This window comes from Grampus griseus (genome assembly GCF_964374135.1).
Source record: "Grampus griseus genome assembly, chromosome: 8".
NCBI lineage: Eukaryota > Metazoa > Chordata > Mammalia > Artiodactyla > Delphinidae > Grampus > Grampus griseus.
Genome location: NC_139002.1, coordinates 64,497,565 through 64,514,592, shown reverse-complemented (window position 1 = coordinate 64,514,592; position 17,028 = coordinate 64,497,565). Strand labels below are relative to the sequence as shown.

The window sequence follows — 17,028 nt, the reverse complement described above, 5'->3', positions numbered from 1 at the left end:
TGAGAGGGTGCTGGACCCTAGAAAGACATGTTTTTGTGCATGAGCTCGGTGTGGATTTTTTGTGATGTTTATTTTTTTCTGATTATCAAAGGAATGAATATATATACACATACATACATACATATATGTGTGCATATATTCACAGGAGAAAATTTAATAAATACAGAGAAGCTCAAACAATGAACATTAAAATCCCTGAGTATGGTGTTTTGTTGCATCTGAGAATTGCTACTACCTTCGTTCCTGGAGTGATGCTGATGCTGCGTGTGGTTGGCTCCAGTCACCTGTGCCTAGGGTGGTGTGGGAAGGCCCTGTGCAGGTGTGTTCCCTTATAAGGATGTCTTGCTTGGAGGGCCAGGTGACAAGCACTGCCTGTATCTGCAGCTGGCCATACCTGATGTTTATGAGTTCAGGTGGTCGTAGATACCACCTGTGCCCATGTTGGGCTGTCTTGTCCCTGGTGGCTCACCCTTGACATTCTGGCCCCCTTTTCCTTCACCTTTAAGCTGCTCTGAAGATACATTTAACCGGTTTTCAGTGAAATGAACACTTTGTGCTGTGCTTATGGGCCCAGCACTGTGCCACAGAGGGACAGTCTCAGCGGTGCCCCAGTGGGGGACAAGTGGGCCACTCTCCTCCCAGGACTTGGGGGCAGGGGATCAGAGAAGGCCCGGGTTGGGCAGAACGGAGAAGGGTGTAGACAGTGTGTGCTGAGGTGAGCAGAGAAGCTGGGCTCACCCTCTCCGTTGAGTTCTCCTGAGGATCCGAAGTCTGTGGAATCACTTTCATTCCATCCACATTCCCCCTCCTAAGTGGAGAGATGGGTAAGCCCCATAGGTGGTTTTGGGGTTTGGGGACTATAGGACTCTGAGCTACACAGGACACTTTCTGGGTGCCCCGTGTCCGAGTATTTCAGGCTAGAAGTGCTGTTTGTCTTCACAAGAGGAACCGGGTCAAGTTGGAGGACGCCGCGAACGGGCGGAGCACGAGGCTCTCCGCGGGCCGCAGCGCCGCGGCCGTGCGGGAGCAGCGGGTTTGCGGCGGGGGCCTGCGCGGCGGGGGCCTCGCGGCCCGCCGGGCCCGACCCCGCCAGGCTGACAGCCGTCCTCCGGCCACTGCGGCCGCGCCCCCTCCGCCCTGGCCGGGAGGGGGAAGGGAGGGGGCCGGGAGGGGCGGCCCGGGGAGGACTGTGTGAAAATGAGGCCGGGGCTCGGGGGCCGGGCGGGGCCGGGCCGGGGGTGTCAGAGCGCGGCGGGCAGGGCGCCCGCACACACCTCCCGGAGCCGCCGCCGCGCTCGCCGCCCGCGCTCCGCAGTCTCTGCCCGCAGTCGCCGCGCCTTCCATGGGGGTCGCGGGCCTTGGCTGCCCCTGGGCGGCCCGGGCGCTGCTGCCGCTGCTGCTACCGCTGCTGCTGACGGTGGCTGTCCCGCCCGGTTGGGGCCGCGCCACGGGGCCGCCAGAGGGTGAGTGTCCGGCCGCGGGGGCGCACCTGGCACGGCGTGCAGGGAGGGCGACGAGAAGGGGTCCCGTGACCCTCGAGGGGCGCCCGGGGCAAGTGGGGCCGGGGCTCGGCTGCGGAGCTCCGCGTGGCCCCCCTTCCCCTGGGGCCGCACCCGCAGGCCAGGCAGAGGCGCTGCCACCGCGCGGGCCAGAGGCCCAGGGCCTGAGTGCGCGGCCCGGCCTCGGACCCGGGGCTGATGACAGTTCCCGCCCTGATCCTCGGGGAGCGCCTGCTGGGCAGACTCGCGCGGGCTGAGCGGGGAGCAGGGCTTTGGAGTCTCCTTGCGGAGATGGGGAAACTGAGGGCTCCGGCCGCGTGAGGTTATGGCAGCCGTGCTCCTTTCTTCTGGGGCCGGGAAGCTGTCCTGGGGGCTTCAGGGTCGGCTCCAGGGATTTTTCTGTCTGTGGAACAGCTGCTGCTTGAGAATCTGGGAATACCCGTTGTGCACTAACTGGACTTGGAATACTTTCAAAACTCTTTTGTTTTTAATTAACATCCTGGAAGGAGTATCAGCCAAGGAAAGGCTTCTGCCAAGGCCGGTTTCCAGGTTGAGAGGGTGGGCAGCGGTGAAGGGGTGGAGGGGGGCACCATTACCTCTCTGCATGGTCTGAGGGTTCAGGATGGTGTTCTCAGAGCCCAGGGTGAGCTTTCCCCCCATACCCCAAACCCTGAGAAAGCTGACAGACTCTGCTCGGTTTTCAGAGCATTTTTGCCAACTTGCTCTTTCCTTCAGCAGGCCTTTACCATCACCTACTCATGTGCCAGGTACTGTGCTTTGCCTCCGGGCCACAGGTCCAGTCTGTAATCAAGATACCATCTAGATGGGGAGGCAGGAAAACAGTGACAATGTGATATGTGAGCATATCCTGGGGGACAACTCACCTACACTCTGGGGTCCTGGCAGGCTTCCTAGAGGAGGTGGGTTTGAGCTGAGTCGTGAAGGCCAGTGGAGAGGGTATCCCAGTCAGAGGGAACAGGCTGTGCCTGGAAACAGGGGCCTGGACATGGTCCACTTCATCCCAGGGGCTCCCAAGCAGTTTAGCTGGCGAGGCGTGAGTGGGATGGGCTGGTGGGAGATGATGCTAGAGAGGGGCCAAGGCCAGGTCACCGGGGCTCGGGGCACCATATCAGGAGCTGCTGTGCTCTTTTGCAGATGTGGACGAGTGTGCCCAGGGGCTAGACGACTGCCACACCAATGCCCTGTGTCAGAACACACCCACCTCCTACAAGTGCTCCTGCAGGCCTGGCTACCAAGGGGAGGGCAGGCAGTGTGAGGGTAAGTGACTTGGGGACCAGCAGTGGGTGGGCCAGCAGGGGAAGCTCCCTACCTCCTCAGCTCTTGTCGTGGCCACTTGTGTTGGTAAAAGTGCTTCAGCAGCCCTCCCACCGCCACCCCGGGTCACATCACCTACTCTCTGAATTGCATGTCAGATCCTTAAAAAACAGGGAACATCAGGTCTTTCCGAGAGCTGATCATACAGTTTTATCTGGCTCTGAAATGTCCTTTTGTCTAGCTTCTGCAAAGGAAAAGCGCTGCTTTAGTATCTTTTGGTCCCACTCAGTTTGGGGGCAGAAAGTCAGCAGCCATGTTGATCAGGAGAGCCATGCTTGCCAGAACAGGGCTGATCTGTGCTGATCCTGTACCTCCCTGGGGCAGCATCCTTGCTCTGAAGTCTGAGTGCCAGAGTCCTGCCCTCCCCTGAGGTTCTGGTGGCTCTATCTTGTCCTTGACTTCGGGTGGTTTGGCATTGTGACCTGCCAAGCTTTAGAGCTGCACCAGGAGCCTGCCTCATTTGGAGCTGCAAGTTGGCCCTGGAAAGATCTGTGGAGGGATATTTTAAGCCCTTAGAGCTCCAGATCTGGGAGGCTGAAGTCTGGACTTTGCCATTTTGTGTTCTGGGCCACGGAGGATCAGCTCAGTGTCAGAAACTCTGCCATTGAGAACTAGCTGCAGACTGGACTCTCATAGGAAGAGGCTGCTTGGGGCATGGAAACTGTGGCATGTTGGAGCTGGCAGGGCTCTTCAGGGAGCTCTGAGCCAATCCTCTCCCTCGTGTTACTGATGGGGACACTGAGGCTCAGGGGAATCGGGAAAGGGGTCGTGGGCATGATCACACAATTAGCCGGCAGGTGAAAAAAAGTCAGATCCCCACTCTAGCTCTGTCCCTGACCCCACGTCTCTGCTGTTCACGCAGCCTCCTAGTGTCCCTCTTTGGTTGGGTGAGAAATCCTAATAAATTTATGGTCTCCTTTGTGCAGGAGGAGCAAAACTCCTGCCTCTCCCATCAAAGGAGACGTGCTCCTGGTCAGGTTCGCAGCAAGTGGAATTGCTGGTCCATCCATAAAGCCCTTCTGTTTCTTCAGGCTCATATTTTCCCAGAGACAGACAGCCATCTCTCTCTCTATCTGCCCTGCATCATGGGAGGCCAAAAGAGTACTGTCTCTGAAACATCCCTCTGCCAGTTCCTCCATACCACATCCTCACCATATTAAATATTCTATTAACAGTACTGGAATTCACACATGTTGGTACCCTGTTTGGGGAAAAAAATGTTCACTTTTTCACTGTGACCTTCAGTCACTGTATGCTCTCTGGGGGTAGAAACCATGCCAAGTTTTCTTTTGGATAAAGTACTTATTTAGTAAATAATGTTAAATGACAAGTGGCAAAAGTTTGGTTATTCTTAGCTGTTGGGTTTGGCTTATCACAAATAAGAAATTGAATTGCTAACAGTTTAGAGTGAAAAGCCTACTATTTAGTTTAAAATATTAATGATTGACTGGCATCGCTGCTTTTCTACCTTTAAATTGGTTTTAAAATAATATGTGATTATTGTTATAGAAAGTCAATACAAAAAATACAAAAATGTGTAAAATAGAAAAGTAAAGACCTTCCTATTTATCCCCAGGTAATCACTATTAACAGAGAGCATATATTCTCCCTGTTAAGAAGGATTTGATTTTTTGAATACTTGTAGTGTTTATAAACCTAGTGAATAAGGATGACCCTGTTTAGTTTGGATTTCTGGTACAGGGATCCAGAAATGGAAACTTTCTTCCAGGAAGGAAAAGGAAAGAAAATGGGGATTGCAAAGATTCAAAAATACAGATATTCAAAGATGTAACTTTTATGTGTATTTCCTGGCTTAATAGTTTTTAAGCCTCTTGGGTCCAATCTGTGGTATCATTTGTGTTGTGATTATCACTGAAGTCACTTGCCCCTATTTAAGTTCAAGGATGGGAACTGGTTTGCTCAGAGTGAACAGAATTTTATCCTCCACAAATTTCTTCTGCCAAAATGTTGGAAAAATGAAAGTATGGGCCCTGAATAAGTATTTTTAAAATAATGTGCTTCAGAAGTGTCTTTAGGTACATGATGTTTTATGCTAAATGATCTTTGCTTATATCCCAGACTTTGGGGAGGGGATGTTTCAGTGGTCAGTATTAATTATATGGTCCTTATTTCTCAGTTTAAGGAACTGAATCAGGTTTAACAGGGATGAATCTAGACTTGGCCTTTGTATTTTTTTTTTTTTTTACTTTTTATTTTGAAATAATTTTAGACTTCAGAAAATTTGCAAAACTAGTGCAGAATTCTTCACATATGTCTGTCATTTATCTTACCCTAATGTTAACAATTTATATAACCATAGTACAGTATCAAAACCAGGAAATTAACACTGGCACAATATTATTAACTAAACTATAGACTTACTCAAATGTCACCAGTTTTTCCCTAACAGTTTTTCTATTTTTTTTCTTCCAGAATCCAACTCAAAGTCCCACATTACATTTAACTGTTGTCTCCTTTGTCTCTTCCATTCTGTGACAGTTCCTCAGTCTTTCCTGGTCTTTCATGGCAGTGACACATTGATGAGTACTGTTCAGTTCTTTTGTTGGCCTTATGTTTTCACATGATAAGAAGTAGTATGGTAGGAACTGACGCGATAAGAGAATGTCCTATGTCTTCTCTCGATAAAATTGAGGTTACACATTTGTAGTAATACAAAAGTGAAGCTTTCGGCAAAGCTGCTACAGAAGCGCTATTGTGTGCTTTTCAGTGCATCACATCTGGCGCACATGATGTCAACATTCCCACTACAGGTGATGTTAATCTTGATCATCTGGTTAAAATGGTGTATCCTGGGTTTCTCCACTACAAAGTTACTATTTTTTCCCCTTTCAGTGTGTATGTGTATATATATATATATATATATATATATTGGGGCAGATGCTTTTAGCCTATGCTGATTTTAGCATCCAACTGTGGATCTTGCCTGCAACAATTATTACTGTGATATGTGACTCTCGGTAATTTTGTATTTCTCTAGTTCCTTACATGTCTATTAATTGGGATTCTTCTGTAAGGAAGATCTGTCCCTCCTCCCCCATTTATTTATGTATTGATTTATGTGTTTATGTATTTATGCCAGTATGGACTCACGGGTGTTTATTTAATTATATGGTTATTTATTTTTGGCTCAAGTTGTTCCAGCTTTAGCCATTGGGAGCTCCTTCACATGGTCTCCTGTGTCCTGTTGACATGCCTCCATCCTTTTTTGAGAAATTCCTAATTTTCTGGTACCACAAAATGCTCCAGCCTCAACCTGTATTTTCCCCTCCCCAGCCCTGGAATCAATTACTTCTCCGGGAGCACTGGTTTTCCTTTTACTGGAAAATGATGTATAGAAACCAAGATCTGGATGCTTGGTGTTTTCATTGTTACTGGGATGTCATTCCTCCTAGGCCCTCTCAGTGGACAGAGCTAGGAAATATATGTATGTATACTAACCCACACATACACACTTATCTATATTTATTCCTTGTATCTATCCATTTCTATATATATATTAAAAACAGTGAGTTACACTGATACTTCAGATTCCAAAACAGTATCACAGGATTCATTCTAACCTCTCTCTTGGCTTATTCATAACTTCTTTCTCCAACAGTGAGAAACCTGGCTCTCATTATCTGCAATATATGCACCTATTTGTTCAATCCCAGTATACACATAAAGTATTTACAGAATTATTACTCTATAATTCTGGGAGTAAAACGGATTTAATAATTAGGGTACAGTATTTGTATACAACTATTTTTGAATTTGGCCTTATAACATCCAGTCAAGCTACTATTTTTCAGACATACTTAGGCTAGTACTTTTCTTCCCCATCCCCTTCAGTGTGGTGTGTTACTCATTTACAGTACAGTTAGGTTCATTTGTTTCTCTCTGTGTTCCTTTTTTTTTTTTTTTTTTTTTTTTTTGCGGTACGCGGGCCTCTCACTGTTGTGGCCTCTCCCGTTGCAGAGCACAGGCTCCGGACGCGCAGGCTCAGCGGCCATGGCTCACGGGCCCAGGCGCTCCGCGGCATGTGGGATCTTCCCGGACTGGGGCACGAACCCGTGTCCCCTGCATCGGCAGGCGGACTCTCAACCACTGCGCCGCCAGGGAAGCCCTGTGTTCCAATTTTTAATCCCTCTTGTCACCCTCACTCTTGTTTCCTGGTTGATGTGTGTGCATGTAAAACATCACCATGGTTCTGAGAGTCACAGCAGTTCAAAAACTCAGAGAAGTGTGACTCCTTCCTCCTATTTCTTTCCTGTTCCCGTTCCTCCTTATTTCCACCCCTTCTCCCACACACCATGGGTCACCAATCTCTGTGCTTTCTGGTTTATCCTTCCTGTATTTCTTTTGCACAAATAAGCAGCTAAATATGTATTTTCTTTTTAACTGTTTTATTGAGTTATAATTTACATACCATAAAATTCACCAATTCTAAGTCAGTGTACAAATCAATGATTTTGGGTAAATTAGTTGAGTTGTGCAGTCATCACATAATACAGTTTTCAAGCATTTTCCTCATCACAGTAAGATCCCTGTTCGTAGCCCCAGTTCCAGACAACCACTAATCTATTTCCTGTCTCTGTAGATTTGCCTTTTCTGGACATTTCATATAAATGAAATCATACATTATGGTCTTTTGTGTTTGGCTTCTTTCACTTAGCATAATGTTTTTGAGGTTCATCCATGTTGCATCCTGTACTGGTATTTCATTCCTTTTTATTGTTAACTAGTATTTCATGGACATTTGGGTTGTTTCTACTTTTGGGCTATTATAAATAAAAATGCTGCCAAGGATATTCACCTGCAAGTCTTTGTGTAGACATGATTTTGCATTTCTATTGATACATACCTAGGAGTAGAATTTCTGGGTCATACGGTAAGTTTGTGTTTAACCTTTTAACGAACTGCCAGGGAACTTTCCAAAGTGATTATGTCATATTACCATCAGCAGTGTATGAGGTTTCCCATTTCTCTACATCCTTGTCAACATTTGTCATTGTCTGTCTTTTTTATTATAACTGTTCTAGGGAGTGTGAAATGGTATCTCATTGTGATTATAATTATAATTTCTCAAATAATTAATGATGTACATTTTTTTCATGTGCTTATTAGCCATTAGTATACTGTCTGTGGTAAAATGTTGATTCAAATCTCTTGCCCATTCTAAAGTTGGGTTTTTTGTCTTCTTATTGAATTGTAAGAGTTCTTTATAAGCCCTTTATAAGGTATGTGATTTGCAGATATTTTCTACCAATTTGTGACTTCTCTTCATTTTCTTAATGTCTTTTGAAGTACAAAAGTTTTAAATTTTCACAAAGTCCAATTTATTAATTTTTAGATTTATGGATTGTGTGTTTGGTGTTGTATCTAAAAAATCTTTACCTAACCCAAGGTCTCAAAGATTTTCTCATGAAAGTTTTATATTTTCTCTTAAAAGCTTTCTAGTTTTAGCTCTTACATTTAGGTCTCTGATGCATTTTGTGATTTTTGTGTATGGTCTGAGTTAAGGGCCTAAATCAACCTTTTTTGCATATGGATATCCAACTGTCTCAGCACCATTTGTTAAAAAGACTATCATTTCTTCCAATAAATTGCCTTAGCACTTTTGTCTAAAATCAAGTGACCATAAATATAAGGGTTTATTTCTGGACTCTGATTCTGTTCCAGTGATCTGTTTGTCTGCCTCTATGCCTGTACCACACACTGTCTTGATAACTGTAGCTTTATAGTAAGTGAAAATCCTCCAAATCTGTTCTCCTTTTTTCAAAATTGTTTTCCCTCTTCTGAGTCTTTTGCATTTCCATATAAATTGTAAGATAAGCTTGTCAAGTTCTGCAAAAAGAGCGTGCTGGAATTTCGTGTGTGTGTGTGTGCGTGTACCTCCTTATTTTTTACATGAAGATAACATACTACAGATACTCTTTTGCATTTTGATTTTTTTTTTACTTATTAGTATATTCTAGAAATCACTCCAAATCAGTTCGTAGAGATCTAGCTCATTGTTTTTTTAACAGCTGCATAGTATTCCACCAAGTAAATGTACCTTAATTCTTCAACTGCTTGCTGTGCGTGGGCATTTAGGTCATTTCCAATATTTTGTAATTACAAATGCTGCAGCAAATAATCTTATGCATATTTATTTTTCTGTTGTTGGAGATTGCTAGATGTGGGATGGCTGATTAAAAGGTAAATGCATATTTCTCCACACTAAAGAAATAGTGCTTGTGTGGTTTACTTCTCTTTTACTCCTCAGATATTGATGAATGTGAAAATGAACTCAATGGAGGCTGTGTCCATGACTGTTTGAACATTCCCGGCAATTATCGCTGCACTTGTTTTGATGGCTTCATGTTGGCTCATGACGGTCATAATTGTCTTGGTAAGGAAAACAGTTGGCAATGGTAATTCTCCTTTACCTACCCTCTGGCACCTCCACCCCTTTCTTTTCTTTGACAAAAACATACTCATTAAAAGAGAAATGGGATCAGAGACCTTTGTTTTCTGGCTCCCTAGAAATCACACTCGCTGATAGAAAACCAGGTTAAGTATTTTAGTTTTTATGTGATCATTCATAATATAAATCCTCCATTAGTCCAAGGAGGTGGGTGGACATTGACATTACTACTTATTGATTTTCTGGCATTGACTTGTTACCTTTAAGATCTTTGGTCTTGTGTTAAAAGGGTCTTGACTCATAACCATTTCTTCAGTGGTAAGTGTCTCTCTTCCAGAATCATGTAAAACTACTTGTCCTGAAGATTCCACATGTGTGCTTGGATCTCAGCCAGGTAGACCCTCCTCTTTTTTCTTAAAAGAGAGAGAAATTCAAGTAGAAACCTTCCATTAACATCCTCCTAGTATTCCACAAACCAGAAACATCTGTTGGAGTTTCAGTGAGTTAGGGACTGCAAAGAGTATTGTTTACATTGGTTCCTTATGCCAGGAATAAAACAGAATTTAAAATTAGCAAGCAGTTGGATAGGGTTGAATGTTGGATGGTCTTAGAAGATGCAGCACACCTGGAAGGCAAGTGTTTGTGGTCTGTTTGCACTTTAAGACTGGTGTTAGCAGTGGTACAGGAGGACATGGGACCCAGATGCCATCAGATTCCTTTGACACTGATGATCCTTCATGTGGTTGACCCACTTATATCCACTTGGCTAACCAAGGAGCAGCTTGAGCCAGGCCCTGGCTCTGTGGGGACAGCTATTCAGATGCTCCCTTGCTGTGCAGTGGGAATGGCCACTTGATCAAATGCTTTGAGATCAGCATAAAAGTCACTAAGTGAGTACAGGCAGAACTTGTATTTTTCGTGTTGGGGAAGGAGAGTATTTGGGACTAAGCCCTGATATGACCTGTATCATGTCACCTGGAGCCCCATCCTGATGTAGACTCTGTCCCTTCCTGTCTGAGCCCTGTGTGAGAGGTCAAGCAGTGGTCAGACCGCTTGGCCTTCTAAGCCTGCAGCTATCAGGAAGAATTGATTGAGGGCTGGGGAGTCACTAACCCCTCTGCAGACTTTCTAGGCCATTAGCACCACAAAAAGACACATTAGAGAGACAATCCTGAGAGCCTCAATAAATTGAGATTAATTAAAAACTTTAGAAAAAAAATCACTTTTAGTGTGTAATTTGTTGAGAAGCATACAGTGTGGTTTTTTTTTTAAACCATTTTCTAGGGGAAATCACTCATTTCCCTTTGATTAGCCAATGGCATTTTGAGGATTTGTATTTGATGGAAGACCCAGTCATCACAGTTGTGCCCAAACCCACAGCTTGGAGGAAGTATGAGCTTCCTAAGAACAAAAAGTGGACAATTCCAAGAGTTAAGGACCTGGGCCAGCTTGGGTGGGGGTGGTTTGGAGTAAAGGCCTGAGGCCCCAAGTCCTTCCTGGCCTGGCTGCTAACACAGGTATTTCAGCAGAGTATCTCCGTTTCCCCTCTTTGGGGTCTCTTTGTGGGTTTGGTAGCAAGGGTCTGCCTTGGAGAAAAACCCTGAGTATATCCACCGAGTATATCTGAAGGGGCTGAGGATTCCATGAAAAGGAAGGCATGAGAAAATACAGTGGTACATTGAGAACAGCAGGACCAGCACACATAGAGACGTAGCTGCCATTTGGACTTGAAAGAGCAGAAGCATTTTGTGACAGGAAAGGAGCTCAGGGCCTAAATTTTTTAGGAGGGACAGTTTCCTGTGTTCTTTGGGATGACCCTTACCTCTCCCCCGCCCCCTGACCGCACAATTAGCCGCCGATATATTAGCCAGGATACGCAGAGTACAAACACCACTTAGCTCTGGCACTCGACCCAGAGTGCTCGGAGATCCTGGGTGCCTGTGAGCCTGAAACACAAAATGCAGCTCTTCCACACAGCTCAGCCCACCTGAATTCAACTTCTATTTATTGAATGTCTGGGAGCACAACATAGCTACTAGGTCCTGTAGCACACTGGCATCACTTGAGAAGTTTAAAATGACACCACTGTCCAGGTCTCATCCAAGGCTAGTTAGATCAGTGTCTTAGGAGGTGGGGTCCGGACATCAGGGTTCTAACATGCAGACAGGGTTGTAAAACACTGTTTTACATTCTGCAGAAACTCACCAGCCTAGTGATGCACATTTGTGCTTGTGAACTTTTGTATTAATTCAGTCAGAGTGCGTCACCCAACTTGATTCATTTCTAATTGCTTTGGCGAAAAGGAATAGTGGGTTAAACACGGGATGGGGCGGTGCAGCTCAGAGGGGAGCACACCTTTACTTAGAACCAGGCCAGGATTTGGTGTTCAGGGAAACATCTCTCCTGCTCACCCCAGGCCTCGCTGTGGAACAGCGGGGCCAGGTGTGATCCAGCACATCTCACCCTCTGGAATGTGCTCCCTTCACCCTTTGGCACAGAGAAGGGCAAGTCTGTTAGGCTTCAGGGGATGGCTTAAGTCCCATCAGTTTAGCAAGGCATCTGCTGGGTAGTGTGGGAGGACGGATGACTGTAAAATCTGAAGCTTGAAACCAGATAACAGATATCTCAGTGTGAATGTGCTTGTTACGGATGCCCCCAGGAGCTAGTGACAGGCACGTGGGACGTCAGGGCTAGAGAAAATAAATTGCTTTTACATCAGCCTTCTCCTTGAGCTTCTGTCATGTCTGAGATTTTTCTAGAAGTTTCCTCTTCTTTAACTCTGGTGATGCTGTGCTCTCCTGCTTGTTTGTTCATGCATTGAAGAGTTAATATGTGCCTGCAGGTTCCAGGGCTATGCTAAATTTTAAAAAAATCTGTAAAAATCTGTCCTCAAGGAGTTTGCAGTCTAGTGGAGATGCATAAGTAAAAGATGTTGAGGAGTCAAAAGGTACAATTTAAAAAAAAAAGATTTTGAAAATGCACGGTGGTAAGTGTATTGATGGAGCCGCGCACAAGGTAGTAAGTGACACAGTGGAAGGAAGGTCCCCTACCCTCGCCCTGGGGGCATAGCACTGGGGCAAGGCTCCCTCCCTCCCTGCTGGACACCACAAGTAAGTGGTTTTCAAAGCTGTCTTTACACCAGGCTCAGGCTTCCCACAGCCTGTTGGAGCTAGCCCTGAATGTCAGCATCTCACACTTACTACCTCCCTGCCCTGCTGGGGACCAACCACATCTCCACACCCAATTCTGTACCCAGCACTGGTCTTCCCCATGTTTCTCAGCCACCTCACCCCATGTCCACATGGCAGCTTGTCCACAGTCCCCTTCTATTTCTTCCATCCTAGGCATCCGCACTGCCAGGCCCCAGGTCCGGTCCCCTACTAGCGCCAGCCATGGCTATTTCAGGCAAACGTGTGAAGCTGGACTTCCAGGCTTTCAATTCTTCCCCTTCCCTGTGTCCTTCCCTCAGCTGCTGCCTTATCCTTCCCAACACGAGGGGCTGACCATGTCACCCTGCTCCAGGGGTTCCCAGTTGCCTCTCAAATGAAGCAGGAACTTCTTTGCTATTCAAGGTCCTCTGCAGTGTGACCCAGTCTATCTTCCCAGCTCTGTCTCCTGTAACTTCCCTGCATGTACTGTGCTTCAGCCCAATTGAATAACACTGTGTTATCTGAACATGCTCTGTGTCTCCCAGCCTTCGTACTATGCTCACACCCTTTCTTTTGCCTAGAATCCCTTCTCCTGATTTAAAATTGAAGAAACACTACAGAGCTCATACCTTCATCAGCTTTTCCATAAAACCCATCCCGATACCCACAACCAGAGGTGACTTCTTTCCTTTGTACCACCATTTACCTTATCTCACAATTACTTGTACAGTTGTCTCTTTCCCTCTGCTGAAGGAGATGCTCCAGGGCAAAGGAATTCGATCTTACGCATCTGTGTTTTATTGTCTCCTCTAGCACTGTGCTTAGGAAAGAGAAGGTGTTCAATAAATACTTACTGAACTGATTATCCAGGTGTCCAGGTGGAGGGCCTGTTTAAGGGAGCTCTAGACCCATGAGGGCTGGGTTAATTACCTGCGGCCCCACTGGCTTCAGTTCTGAGAGCTTCTGTGATGCAAGGACCTGACGAGAGACCTCGTCTCTGCTTAGCAGGAGCCCCTGGGCTGCCGGGGCAGGGTGGTGGTGGGTGGGGCAGTGTGTGAAGCAGTCACAAAAGCAAAGGCTAAGCCTTCTCCCCCTCCAGATGTGGACGAGTGCCTGGAGAACAATGGCGGCTGCCAGCACACCTGTGTCAACGTCATGGGAAGCTACGAGTGCCGCTGCAAGGAGGGCTTTTTCCTGAGTGACAATCAGCACACGTGCATTCACCGCTCAGAAGGTAGCTCTGCTCGGCTGGGGGCAGGGGGCAGGGTCACATCTGAGAATCCCCCACCCCCATCCTCAAAGGCTCTAGAGGGAAGCACGGAGTTGAGAAAGCCTGGAGGCCTGAGGACAAGTGGGCAGGTTATTTTAGCTGCACCTTTCTCACCCTGCTAAAAAAGTGGGTTGGACTGGGTGAGCTCTGAGGTCTCTTCAGACTCTCACATTCTCTGATTCTAATCTCTAAATGGAGTACATTTCAAAGATGACTAGAAATGCACTGGATGATCTGCCCAGTTTTGCAGAAAGGTGCTGGAAACCACAGCACGTTTTTTGGGGAAGGAGGGGCTGGAGCCTTCCTTGGGAGACTCAGTGAATTGCCCTGTTTTCAGCAAGACCCGGCATTCCCTGTGTTTTGCGTTTTTGAACTCTGAGCTTCTGGGATTCCAGGGGGCAGGTGAACCCCCTCCCCAGACTGGGGGTCTCTATACTATGGTTTTCTTCACCCATGTTGTCATTTACCATTCCTCCATAAATTTGCAGAAAATTCTTCTCCTCTGATGGCTCGTGCTCTCTGCGTTGAGTTTATACCTATTTTATTTCTTCTATTAGTTCAGTGGATTCTCAGGAGGGAGAGGAATTAAGGACCTGTGGCCCATCAGCCACTTTGAACTCAGTGATGTGCTTTTAATTCTCTGCTCTTTCTTAAGCCAAAGAACCACATTTTTTAAAAAAATTCTATTTATTTATTTTCGGCTGCGTTGGGTCTTTGTTGCTGTGCACAGGCTTTCTCTAGTTGTGGTGAGCAGGGGCTACTCTTTGTTGCGGTGTGCGGGCTTCTCATTGCGGTGGCTTCTCTTGTTGCGGAACATGGGCTCTAGGCGCACAGGCTTCAGTAGTTGTGGCTCACGGGCTCAGTAGTTGTGGCTCACGGGCTCTAGAGCACAGGCTCAGTAGCTGTGGCACACGGGCTTAGTTGCTCCGCGGCATGTGGGATCTTCCCAGACCAGGGCTCGAACCTGTGTCCCCTGCATTGGCAGGTGGATTCCCAACCACTGTGCCACCAGGGAAGTCCCCAGAGAACTACATTTTGTTGGCTTTATGTCTCCCAAGGTTGCCGGTGCCTGTTTTTAAGGGAAATGCCCCAAATCCTAGACTATTAACTCCTTTTGGCATGTGCTGCGTAGTCATCCTCATAACTTAAGAATGTGGTGATTTTCAGTTCTTCTACTATTTGTAGATTTATTGTTTTAATCGTGGTGGTTTTAGTGATTTTTCAAGGGTTTCTTTGTGGAAGATGATTTTTGCCTCATTTTCCAAGAACGATGGCCCCTTTCTTATCCCTAACCAGAAGGCCTGTCTGGGTACTAAGAAGAAGGGTCAGAGAAATGGGGAGTCGGATGCTCTTATTACCCAAGCCTGCTCATTGTCAGTGTGGAAGCTGGGTGGTCATAGACTCCAACCCTAATCAGGTGGATCTCTTATCCCATGCAGGTGTGTGGCCCTTGATTAAGTAGCAGTTAGGTTTCATTTTCACTTTCCTGCCGGGGGTTCTCTGGACTCTTGGGTGAGCTCTGCCTCTGGTCAGAGGCTGAACTAAGATGCCAGCAGCACGAATGATCTGGATCTCAGGGCCTCTCCCTTTTGGTTGCTCAAAGCTGCTTCCTGGAAAGTCACTCTGGCTTTCTCTTCAGGCGGTGGGGAGGGGGGTGGCGCCCTGTAGGTCAAGCCAGGGCTTGAACACCCCCAGTACGGGTCCCACCACTCACGAAGCCACTCTCGGTGATTAAGATCACCTCTTACCCTCGGTCTTCCAGAGCAGTGGCTCAGCCCCTTTCTCCTGTCCCAGACTGGACAAGGCTCCAAGCCCCCCAGACTGATTACAGACACGGGCTCCTCACACCAGGAGTAAATACAAGAGCAGCTCCTTTCCGCAATTTGTGTTTTCTAAATTTTCTACAATTCAGACATTCTTAGAACCCCTGAAGAGTATTTAAAATGAGCATATTTGTCTGGAGCTATAAACCAAAATACAAGAATTTGAGTTGTGGTCTGGAAGCACTCTGTGATTTTCTGTTGTGTTTCAACCCGATTGCTGGGCAAATTCACGGCAGCGTGAGCCAGCAGATTGGAGCGGTCTGCAGCTGCCCCCTTCCATCCTAGGGTTTTAACTCTTCAAATAGAGCCATCTGTAAACAGTGTTCCTGTAGGGTTTCCTCCTTGATGTGCACATTAAACCCTTAGAAACTGTATTAAAATAGATGTTAAAACCCATAGCTGATTCTCTGAAGATGGTTGAAAGAAGGTAAACACTGCAAGCTAGTATTTTCTAGTGTAGCTGTTGTTGTTTTTAATAATTATTTACTAAGTGTTCTTTAATATAGGGGATCTTAATAGCTGATTCTGAGAGAAACTCAAGCTATTGTGTTTTTTTCATCCTTAGAGACCCCAAAGCTCTGATAAAGAGACTGTGTGTTTTCACCCATGTAATGAGGGTAGGCTAGAAGGAGACACACCACCCAGCCTGCCTTTGTGCCTATTCATGGGAGCTCAGGCTCTCAAAATGAGCATTCCTCTTTTGTTTTGTCTGCTCCAAGAGTATTTTTAGATGTTTGCACTGCTGCCTTTTTAGAGTAGTAAGGAAGGTGTCAGGTTAGTGAGGAAGAGGCTGTGCTCTCAGCAGAGGCTGTTTCCCCCTTTTCTTGCCCTATTTGCAAGGCATACTTTTATTTGGTTTCCAGAAATATTCTTCAGTGAGACCCTGAGCCTGGGGACCACCAGAATGGGATATTTCTCACATTTCTGAGCTGTTTCCTTCCTGGTGAACTAACGACCTGAAACAGGACTGCCAGGGCAGTTTCTGGGGGAGCCAGAACCATAGCTGGGCCTCCCAGTTTGGACCAGATCCATCTGCCACCCCTAGCAGTGACCTTGTTTTGAGCCAGGGGACTGTGAAAAGCTTCGGGGTCAACTCTTAAAAAGCCCTTAGCATTTCCAGAGCCATTTAAACCTCCGATGTCTCCTGGTAACTTTAGGTCTTGCTTGATAGGATATGACATCAGGGGGCAACTTCTTTGTATCCCCATGGTATCTGGCACACAGTCAGTTCTTACAAAATATCTCTTGTGTAAATGGATTGCTCTGAGGCAGTAAAGGTCACTTTGCAAATGTCTGAACAGACTTGTAAACAGAATGAAAAAGAAAAAGAAGAAGAGGAAGAAGCAGCTGACCTGTTTAGGAGTGTACCTCACAGGTGTTACTGCTGCCTTTTCTTGGGCACTGTTAGGTTTACCCTTGGGTGCTCCTGGGCCCTATTACTTCAAATGTTCTGCTGATCCAAGAACAAAGGTAATGCTTGCTGGGCCTTCCTAGGGGAACAGGACACTGCTTCTGGAGGCAACTCTTACCTTCTGTGCCATCT

At 46.5% G+C, this 17,028-nt stretch overlaps 1 protein-coding gene across 7 annotated transcripts in view; it reads left to right on the top strand.

Moving 5' to 3' along the window:
• Window positions 1-1,315: 1,315 nt before the first annotated feature.
• Window positions 1,316-17,028, top strand: part of SCUBE2 (signal peptide, CUB domain and EGF like domain containing 2) — a 67,724-nt gene continuing 52,011 nt past the window's right edge. For 4 of the 7 annotated variants that reach the window (XM_082660440.1, XM_082660444.1, XM_082660443.1 and 1 more), the window contains exons 1-4: window positions 1,337-1,463; window positions 2,655-2,777; window positions 9,103-9,228; window positions 13,492-13,626. In XM_082660440.1, coding sequence (XP_082516566.1) covers window positions 1,343-1,463; window positions 2,655-2,777; window positions 9,103-9,228; window positions 13,492-13,626 — 505 coding nt within the window. In that variant the 5' untranslated portion in view covers window positions 1,337-1,342. Of the gene's footprint in view, window positions 1,464-2,654; window positions 2,778-9,102; window positions 9,229-13,491; window positions 13,627-17,028 lie in introns of all 7 variants that reach the window. The other 3 variants (XM_082660439.1, XM_082660441.1, XM_082660442.1) reach the window with 3 other exon arrangements.